The sequence below is a fragment of the Myotis brandtii genome, unplaced genomic scaffold (assembly GCF_000412655.1).
Source record: "Myotis brandtii unplaced genomic scaffold, ASM41265v1 scaffold344, whole genome shotgun sequence".
NCBI classification, from domain to species: Eukaryota; Metazoa; Chordata; class Mammalia; order Chiroptera; family Vespertilionidae; genus Myotis; species Myotis brandtii.
In genome coordinates, this window is record NW_005363247.1 from 6,208,368 (window position 1) to 6,218,072 (window position 9,705).

Consider the following 9,705-nt stretch of genomic DNA (forward strand, 5'->3'; position numbering starts at 1 on the left):
AGCTCTGAGACCTCGGCTGCTGAAAGCAGGTTTCTGGGCTTTGTTTACCTTCTGTATTTGAAACTTTGTTGCGACTCCAGCTCTGAGATCCCGGCTGACTGAAAGCAGGGTTCTGGAGTTTGTTTAGCTTCTATATTTGCAACAAAGTTGCAGCTCAGAGGCCCGCAGCGGCAGGCGGGGAACCTTGGCTTCCTCCATCACTGGAGCAAGCAAGCCTCCTGTTCGCTTCAGTTGCCTGGCTGCCGGCATATATATATATGTGTGCATATCCCATCTAATAAAAGAGAAACATGGTAATTAACCGTAACTTTGCTACCTTCCCATTGGCTAATCAGTGTGATATGCAAATTAACCACCAACAAAGATGACGGCTAATTTGCATACTGTAGGTAGGGCGGGACAGCGCCATCCCGCCTGCCCTGCTGCCATTCGGGCCTGCTATCTGCGACCCGGCGTGGCGGGCATCCGTGTGCGACCCGACCCAGGATGGCTGGGCAGTACAGCAGCGATCGGCCAGCCCGCCCGGCCTCCATCCAGGCATCCCATGTGTGACCCGGGGAGGCGGGGCAGGCACCAAGGGATCAGGCCTGCCATCTGCCACCCGGGGAGCTGGCCTAAGCTAGCAGGTGGTTATCTCCCGAGGGGTCCCAGTCTGTGAGAGGGCACAAGTGGGGCTGAGAGACACCCCTCCATCCCCCCTCCCCCGCCCACGGCCAGTGCACAAATTTTTGTGCACCAGGCCTCTAGTCCTATATAATAAAAGTGTAATATGCAAATCGACTGAACGGCACAACGACCAGTTTCTATGATGCGCACTGACCACCAGGGGCCAGACACTCAATGCAGGAGCTTCCCCCTGGTGGTCAGTGCATGCCCACAAGGGGAGCACCGCTCAGCCAGAAGCTGTGCTAGCACAGCGGCAGTGGCGGGAGCCTCTCCCGCCTCCGCTGCAGGCAGGCGGTAAGGAGCAAGGGGTCCTGGACTGCGAAAGCCCTGGATTGCAAGAGGGATGTCTGACTGCCGACTTAGGCCAGATCCCCAGGGAATGTCCGTCCAGCAGGCGGACATCCCCCGAGGGGTCCTGGACTGTGCGAGGGCGCAGGCTGGGCTGAGGGACCTTCCCACCACCCACCCCCCCCCCCCAGGCACAAACCAGTGCACAAATCTTGTGCACCGGGCCTCTAATATATATAAGTGTGTGTGTGTGTGTGTGTGTGTGTGTGTGTATTTAGATAAATATATATATTTAGATAGATATAGATATATGTCTCAAGAATTTTCAAATAGCAACAACCAAAAAAAGGCATGATTAGTTCAATTTCATACTGTTTTATAAAACAGACTCTTTAGTTGATTTGCCAAATCATTAATTAGCCTAGTAATTATTATTAGTCTAAAGTAAAATGTTTTTAAATGTGACTAGGAAAAAAATGAAAAATTATTTTTACTGCACCTATTCAAAATTTTATAAAGAGAATTCTAGGAACAATTTGAAACTTCATAAATGAATAATACCTTACAAAATTATATATGGAGAAATTAGGTAAAACTTTCTAAGAGCTTAAAATGTTCTTGCAATTTTTTTATGGCTTTCCAAAGTATAATTGATATTCATGTGACTTAGAAGACTACTACTTTCTGTGATTAACTACATGTACATGTCCTAATAAGAGACTTTTTGAGGCTTTTTTAAAATATGTTTTTTTTATTGATTTTAGAGGGAGGAAGGGAGAGGGATAGAGATAGAAACATCGATCGGCTGCCTCCTGCACGCCTCCTGCTGGGGACCGAGCCCTCAACTCGGGCATGTTTCCCTGATGAGGAATCAAACCATGACCACCTGGGTCGACGTTCAACCACTGAGCAATGCTAGCCAGGGCTAAAATAATGTCTTAATAAAATAAAAAAACAATATGGTTTGTGATACACCTTATTGTGTTTAATGTTATTATACCTATGTTCTTTAATATGATTTTCTTGAGATGTTTCATTTTATATGCCTAATAATGGCAAGATTCTATTTGATCTACAGCCTAAATTATTTTTACAAACATTTGGAAAAATAAAATAATGAAGATAACCATATTCAGTTTTGACTGACAAATAGGAAAAAAGTGCAGAGATTCCCAGAAAGATTAAGTTAATAAAATGCAAGTACCTGATTAAATGTGTATGTAAACACAATGTAAGCCTTTATAAACTGAAAACCTATATTTTTCTGCTTTATCTTAGTATAACTATGATGTAATATAATTCACAAGGCTCTTTAATCTCATATGTATGTTTTACAAAACCTTTTTAAATTGTTTTATTTTGAGAGCATGTTTATTAAAGCTGGGATAATGAAACAAGGAAGGTCTTGGGATAGAAGAATCAACAGGAGAGAACCTAGGCAGGGCTGCTTTGGTTCACTAGAAATGTTATAGGAAAGAAATGAGCCTGGGCAGGGCTGCTTTGGCTCATGGAAAAGTCAGAGAAAAGGGGGCCTTGGAGACAGGTTCAGGGGGTCAGCGGGGACAAGCTGTTGCTGCTTATTGCTCCCCTGGTTGCAATAAGTCTCATGGGGACCCTTAGAGTATAAGGTAGGCCTGAGAGGGAAGTCATGGACATGCTCCCTGGAGGGAGATGACACCAAAACCTGTCTTTTTGAGTGGGTTTTTCAGTTGTGACTTGCTTTGGTTTTTTGAGGTCATGGTTAATCTACAGTAACTAAAATATTTTTATAAATATGCAGGAAAAAATGCATGATGAAGATGTTAATGTTAGTTCTGTTTTCACTGAACATCACAAAAAAGAAAAATTCAGAGAGTCCAATAAAGATTTGAAATTTATTAAAACAAGAAATGCCTTAGGAAGGCACATATACAGAAATCAGGTAAGATCTTTCAAATTAAAAATAATTTCTATTTTACAGCTGTTTTCTAAATTTGCCATATATGTTATTTATGAAATTGTTTTTAATTATATGTACAAAAGTTTTTATAAAGCATTTGTGTACAGTTTTTAAAGAATCTAAAGTTTATGTTATTTATAGTTTTCTGTGACTTGCTTTTTTGCTGGATTTCTTTTTGTTGGTGTTTGATTAATTGGTTGATTTTTGCAATTATGAACATTTCTGCCATGAGCAGTATGAACATTTTCTTCCATGACTCTTGGTGTGTACATGTTTAAGAGTTTCTATAGCTTAGGATATATTCCTAGGAGTAGAATTCCTATGTTGGGAATAAGGACTGCATGTTCAATTGTACTCAGCAATACCCAACTGTTTTCTAAAATATGTTTCTTATGGTATACCCCCTCCAGTGGATGAGTTTTCCTGTTGTATTTATATATAATTAATTTTAAAATGTATTATTTTGTTATAAGTCAGACTCATCTTAAATTTATTTGGATTTTATAACATATTCATATTAAGATTTGTTTAATTGTTGTCTAAATACATGTAGAAGGGAATTAAGAAAAAGGATGAAGAAATTCAAAGGAGTTATACTTGGAGGAAAAAAGCCAAAAAAGAAAAAGAGAGAGATTCCAGGAAGGACGTCCAACATGATAAAATTAAAAGTACCTTAAGAGAACATACATATAGAGATCAGGTAAAACTTTGTAAGCTAAGCTAAACAGTTTTCATTTTTTCTGGCTCTTCCCTAGTGTAATGTAGACATATATAGTCTGATTTTTATGATTGCTTGCTGTGTTAAATATTAACCTGCACATCTTACAGGAAATCCTTCTTCAGTTAATCTGATGTGATATACATAATGTCATGGTTAACTTTGGTTCACAATGAAAGTATTTTTACATATACACAAATTTGAGTTAATAATCAGGATATTCATATACACTTTGTTTTGCCTGAATGTAACAAAAAAGAAAAAAGAAACAAATGTTCTGGAAAAAGAGGCTAAAATTGTTAAAATGAAAAGTACCTTAACACTCCATGTGTATGTAATTTGGTTAACACATTCTGATCTAAAGTTTAGTTTTTATCGTTCTCTTTTCTAGTATAATATAGACCATTTTAATAAGATAGCTTGTCTTTAAAACAGGATCCTTCTTGAGTTAATTTTTCTAGATTATAACTTTATTTTACAACTGGAGGCCCAATGCACGAAATTAGTGCAAGAGTAGGCCTTCCTTCCCCCGGCTACCAGCACCAAGCCGGCTTCCCTCTGGCACCTGGGACCCAGGCTTCCCTCACAGCCCCGGCTTTGTCTGGAAGGTCATTCGGAAGGATGTCCAGTCTAATTAGCATATTATGCTTTTATTGTAGATTTAAATTTGTATACATATATTCAGGAGGTTCTTTAGAGAATGATAAAGGTAAATAAATAATGGATCATATTTTTCGTGAGCATGGCAACAAAGAAACACAAGAGAGGTTCTAGGAAAGATTTGGGACAGGCTAAAATGAAAAATACCTTAAGAAAATACATATGTAAGTATCAGGTAAAACTTTCCAAATCAAACTGTTTGCTTTTTAAAAACTTTTTTTTCATTGTATAATCTTTATATAATATGATTGGAAGGATACTTGCTGTGGTTAACACTGCATGGATGTGCTCTTGCATTATATTGTCCATTGTGATACTAATCACTTGTGTTGACACTATCTATAGTACACTGTCTAATGTACTTTTCCATGTATGCAGAAAGAAAGGAAGATTTCTGTTTTTGCTGATCATGCCAAAGAATCAAAAACCAAGGATATCAGGACAAATGTGGATATTGTTGAAATAAAAAATGCCTTAAGGAAGCACATATATAGAACTCAGGTAGAACTTGGCATATTAAAGATTTTGTATCGTTTCCTGTTCTCTAACATAACCAAAACAATAATAATTATTATTATAAGGTAGAACTTGGCATATTAAAGATTTTGTATCGTTTCCTGTTCTCTAACATAACCAAAACAATAATAATTATTACTATAATAATAAAAATAATAAATGGCTCCTTATTATGTTTAATGTTTCTTAAAATACTTTTCTTAATTCATTAATTTGTTATGAACAGTAATTATTTGGCCACTTAGTAAATATATTGAATTCTCTGCTAATACCTCCATGATTACAGATAAATTATATGTAACATGGTTTGCTGCCTTTCTCATAGCAACTGCTGTTCACCTTGCCCAGGCCTAGGGAAGATTTCTTTAGTCTCCCATCCTGTCTCCTTTTTTTTCCATGTGCCCTTGATGAGATCCATGGAGAAAATACTTCCATTGAGTGCTAACTCCCCTTATGTCTTTGATTCCCAGGGGTTCTGCTGTCTTCATGCAGCCCTCACTTGACCTTTAGCTAGTGGTGGAAATTTTAGCTGAAACTTTCTTACCCTCTTTAATGGAGACCTTCTCTTTCTACCATGCTGTGTTTCAGATAAATTAGTGCTCATGTCCCGTTTCCTTGGAGGCTCCTGTCTTTCTTCATATTTTAGTTTAGCTGATTGCACTAAGAGGCCTCTGCTATCTGATAAGCTCAAGAAAAATTATGGTTTGGTAAATTTTTTAGCTTTTCATATAATCAGGATATTATCTTTTTTATGTTTGTGGAAGATATTTTTCTAGTTTAATATTTTAAACAAACATATAATTGTAGGTATTTTATAAGAATAGAGGAAGGTATATATGTGACTTTATAGAAAACATGACTGCATATTTTTCTTCTATGGACCCTTATATAAAATATTTTCCCTATTCATATTTCTAATTATTAAAATAGTGAGGACAGTGGACCTCTCCAGATCTTCAAAGTAAATATGACTTTGCCTTTTAAGTTATTTTAATTTAGAAGGAGAAAATAGAGAATGTTCATATTCATCAGAGTACCGTTACCTAAAATGATAAGACGTCCCTAGCCTGAGCAAACATGAGTATCAAAATTTGTTTTGTAAGTTTGGCTGAAGTTTGTAAACTGAAATGTATTTTTTGACCAAAAAAATGTTAAATTTTAATTATATGATTGATATTTTGTAGGCTATCAGATACAGCTGCATTAAGATAGATAAACAACCAGTATACAATGTGGAGGTAAGGGGCTTGCAGTAGGGTGGTGATGGGGAAAAAGTGAGGCTTTATGTTTTGTTATTTTTAGTGTTTTGATGTAAAGGAATGTATTGTCTGCCCACAAAGCTTCCTTCTTTTCATTTATTAATTTGAGAAAAAGAGAGGAAGTGGGGTGGGGACAGAGAGAGAAACGTCTATTTATTGTTCCACTTACTTATGAATTCATTGGTAGATTCTTTATGTGCCAAACCCACACCTGGGTGTATTGAGATGACTTCAGGGCTCCTATTAAATTTTAAATGTAGTTTTCCTAATTAAAAATACTGTCTGTCAAAGCCTCAAAAATTTTTATATGGTAGTAAAATCTAATAACAAGAATTAAAACCTTGTGCTCATCATAGATGAGTTTTATATCCCTGTTCTCATATTTTATAGCTTTTATAAATACTACTTATAGATTAAAATATATTTTAAAATGTATATATCTTTTATATACTTTTTCACTTCTTTAAAATGATTATTTTATTCCATGTAGTCTTTTAGAGTATTTTTGATTCTTGACTAGTTCAAAGTGGTTAACTTGCTTTGTTAAAAATATTTTGACCAAGGGGAATATATTTCGTGGAACTCTTATAACTGTATTAATGTGCATTCTCAGAGTGATTTTTAATGACATTATGCAGTTGTTACTTTTGCAAATATTGATGGTGCTTGAAAAATTTTAATATATTTAGTATATCTTAATAGACATAGTTTGCTTATAAGTTTAAAAGAAAAATAAAAAAATAATTTTGCACCTAAAGAATTATGTGTAATTATAGCTCTGACTTAGGTTTCCTCATCATCAACCAGACTTTGCAAATGCCTTTTAAATTATTTCTTTTAGAGGTAGTATTTCCCCTTACTATTTAAGGCAACAGAGAATAAGTAAAGCAGTAATATATTTTTTGCAGTGCCTTATAGTTGTCAAACACATTTATATAAATCATCCTTTTTGAACCATGTAACAATCCTGTGAAATTATAAAGTCAGGACTTATTGTCACTTTACAGATGAGGAAATTAAGGCTCCTTGATAATTCAAGATTTGATCCCAGGATTTTACCCTTACCTTGTTTGAGTCAGAGATTCTCTCCTTTCTTAGGCTAAAAATACTGAAATTCCCAGAGGTATATTAAATTTAATTGAAAGTCTCATCGAAGGCCAGTTTTTTAAAGAAGCGATTGAAGAGCTTTCCTCTTTGCAAGCACATTATATCCCTCCTGTATGCCTTCTTCATGCTCTTCTAGAGAATATTCTACAGGTAAGAACAGTCTTTCAAGGAATGTAAAATATGAACATTTTTTCGTTTCTTGTATGCTTACAGCTTATTTTCTCTTCAGTACTTCTTGCCTCATTTTAATAGGAAATGTGGTGCCCATTTATTACTATTTCTCTACTGTTTTTAAACAATTTACCAGGTATTACTCTGAGTGCTTTTAACTTACTAGTTTCTCAGAATTTCCAAGGTAATTTTATCTTGGAAAAAATTTTATCTTTTTTTTTTATGCATGTGTGTGTCATGGCAGTGAAAATAGACAACATTACACTACAATGACCTAGAGTGCCATTTGGTAAATTACTCCTTTAGTACATTGATAATGACAATTTTTATTTATAGTATAGATAACGTACTTTTTAAATTGTGAAAACCAATAGGAATAGCTTTTCAAAGGTAGCTTTCTAATCATGTTCATCAGCAAGGTGCCAATTTGAAGAAATAACAGGTTGAAGCTATGTCAGACGAATGTTGGGGATAAGAAAGAATGTTGCATGAAAAACTTCTTACCTTTAGTTCCTTTCAGGTCACATTTTGGAACTCTTATCTCACTCTAATCATTAAAAATAAAATGGGCGTTTCATATAAGTTAGTCCCAAAAGCTAGTATTATCTAATGTATAGATACGTATTTAGAGTGTACACAAATATGTTGTAGTATTTAATTAGCTACATACTTCTATCTGATCTTTTGCTCAAATAAATTTATTTAGCAAGAAAGTTAGGCCATAGTTACTATAGTTTTAGACTGAATTAGCTGGTGAAAGTATACTTTTGGCTAAAGTGTTTGATTTGTTTGTTTATTTTTAAACAATAGGATAATATAGATACATTTTCTGGTCGATACTTTCATATATTGTCAGCTCTTCTTCACCTGCATCCTCCTTGGAAGTCCCCAACCATGTCAAGATATTACTTAGAATTGTTTCAATGTCCAACATGTATGAAAGGAGCGTGGTCTCTAATAGAAGTGCTTATCAGGTAAGGAATTTCACATGTGAGGATCTAATTTAATTTACTAGTTATGCTGGATTTTTAGGAACTCATGAAAGAAGTAAATGTTTTCTTTCAAAATTTACTGTATGTGTGGATATGTAATGTTTGTGTTGTATTTATTGCAGAACTCTTATAAAAAGGTCACGTCTGAATTGGTCATGTTTGTCAATCAGTTTATTTAAAACAGTGGTTCTCAACCTTCCTAATGCCGCAACCCTTTAATACAGTTCCTCATGTTGTGGTGACCCCCAACCATAAAATTATTTTCGTTGCTACTTCATAACTGTAATTTTGCTACTGTTATGAATTGTAAATATCTGATACGCAGGATGTATTTAGGCGACCCCTGTGAAAGGGTTGTTCGACCCCCAAAGGGGTCGTGACCCACAGGTTGAGAACCGCTGATTTAAAACATGTTTATTGAATGCCTGAAATGGATTCACAGAAAGCCAAATCATTATTTGTTTTTATTTTTTAACAAAATGCTAAGCTTGCATATTGTTTTAAAAATTAAGAAAATTTATTGGATATGAATATCATCAAACTTTAGTCATCAAAAGTACAAACATTTTAAACATCAGTGTTTGTTACATTTTTTCAGCTAGAAATTTGAAGTTTGAAACTGAATTTTCTATTTACTAAATATGTCATCTCTTTCGTGCCTCTGCACATGCTGTCATCTTCCTATATGCTGCTGCTTTTGTCTTCCAAATGTTACTCTCTCCAGAAGTCCTAAATATCAAACTTTAGTCATCAAAAGTACAAACATTTTAAACATCAGTGTTTGTTACATTTTTTCAGCTAGAAATTTGAAGTTTGAAACTGAATTTTCTATTTACTAAATATGTCATCTCTTTCGTGCCTCTGCACATGCTGTCATCTTCCTATATGCTGCTGCTTTTGTCTTCCAAATGTTACTCTCTCCAGAAGTCCTTCCTATTTCTCCTTTCTCCCCAGCAGAACTAATCATTTTTTCCCTTTCTTTTCTGATAGCTCTCTGTCTCTGATAGCCTTCCTTTGTGTAGGAAGTATTTTTTTTTCCAAGTGTTTAGTTTTAAGGGGTCCATAGTAGTGAGAGAAAAGATATTTGCCTAGCCAAGCAAAGGCTAGACCTTTGGTTATCAATTTGAGATCATAAAGATTCACCTACCATCTTGGTTATGATATATTTGAAGCAAGCTACTAGGTATACCGATTAATAATGTGGCTTTTGTAATCAAAGAAAGCATGATAATTTCAAGAGAAACATCAAAAGTGCTTTATTCAAAGTAATGTCCATCGCTAGCTACACATTTCCCCCATCTTTCAGGTAATGTGTGGATACCATCCCAATAGAACTTTTCTTGTTTTGAGGCAAACCATTCAGAGACCCAATTTTCCACTTCTTCGTAC

At 35.3% G+C, this 9,705-nt stretch overlaps 1 protein-coding gene across 3 annotated transcripts in view; it reads left to right on the forward strand.

Annotated features, from left to right (window-relative positions):
- The window catches only part of SLF1 (SMC5-SMC6 complex localization factor 1), a 66,534-nt gene that overhangs the window by 24,413 nt on the left and 32,416 nt on the right, over positions 1-9,705 (forward strand). For all 3 annotated transcript variants that reach the window (XM_005871508.2, XM_014543967.1, XM_014543968.1), the window contains 6 exons: positions 2,735-2,875; positions 3,447-3,593; positions 4,650-4,772; positions 5,972-6,025; positions 7,145-7,303; positions 8,135-8,298. In XM_005871508.2, coding sequence (XP_005871570.1) covers positions 2,735-2,875; positions 3,447-3,593; positions 4,650-4,772; positions 5,972-6,025; positions 7,145-7,303; positions 8,135-8,298 — 788 coding nt within the window. The remainder of the gene's footprint in view (positions 1-2,734; positions 2,876-3,446; positions 3,594-4,649; positions 4,773-5,971; positions 6,026-7,144; positions 7,304-8,134; positions 8,299-9,705) is intronic.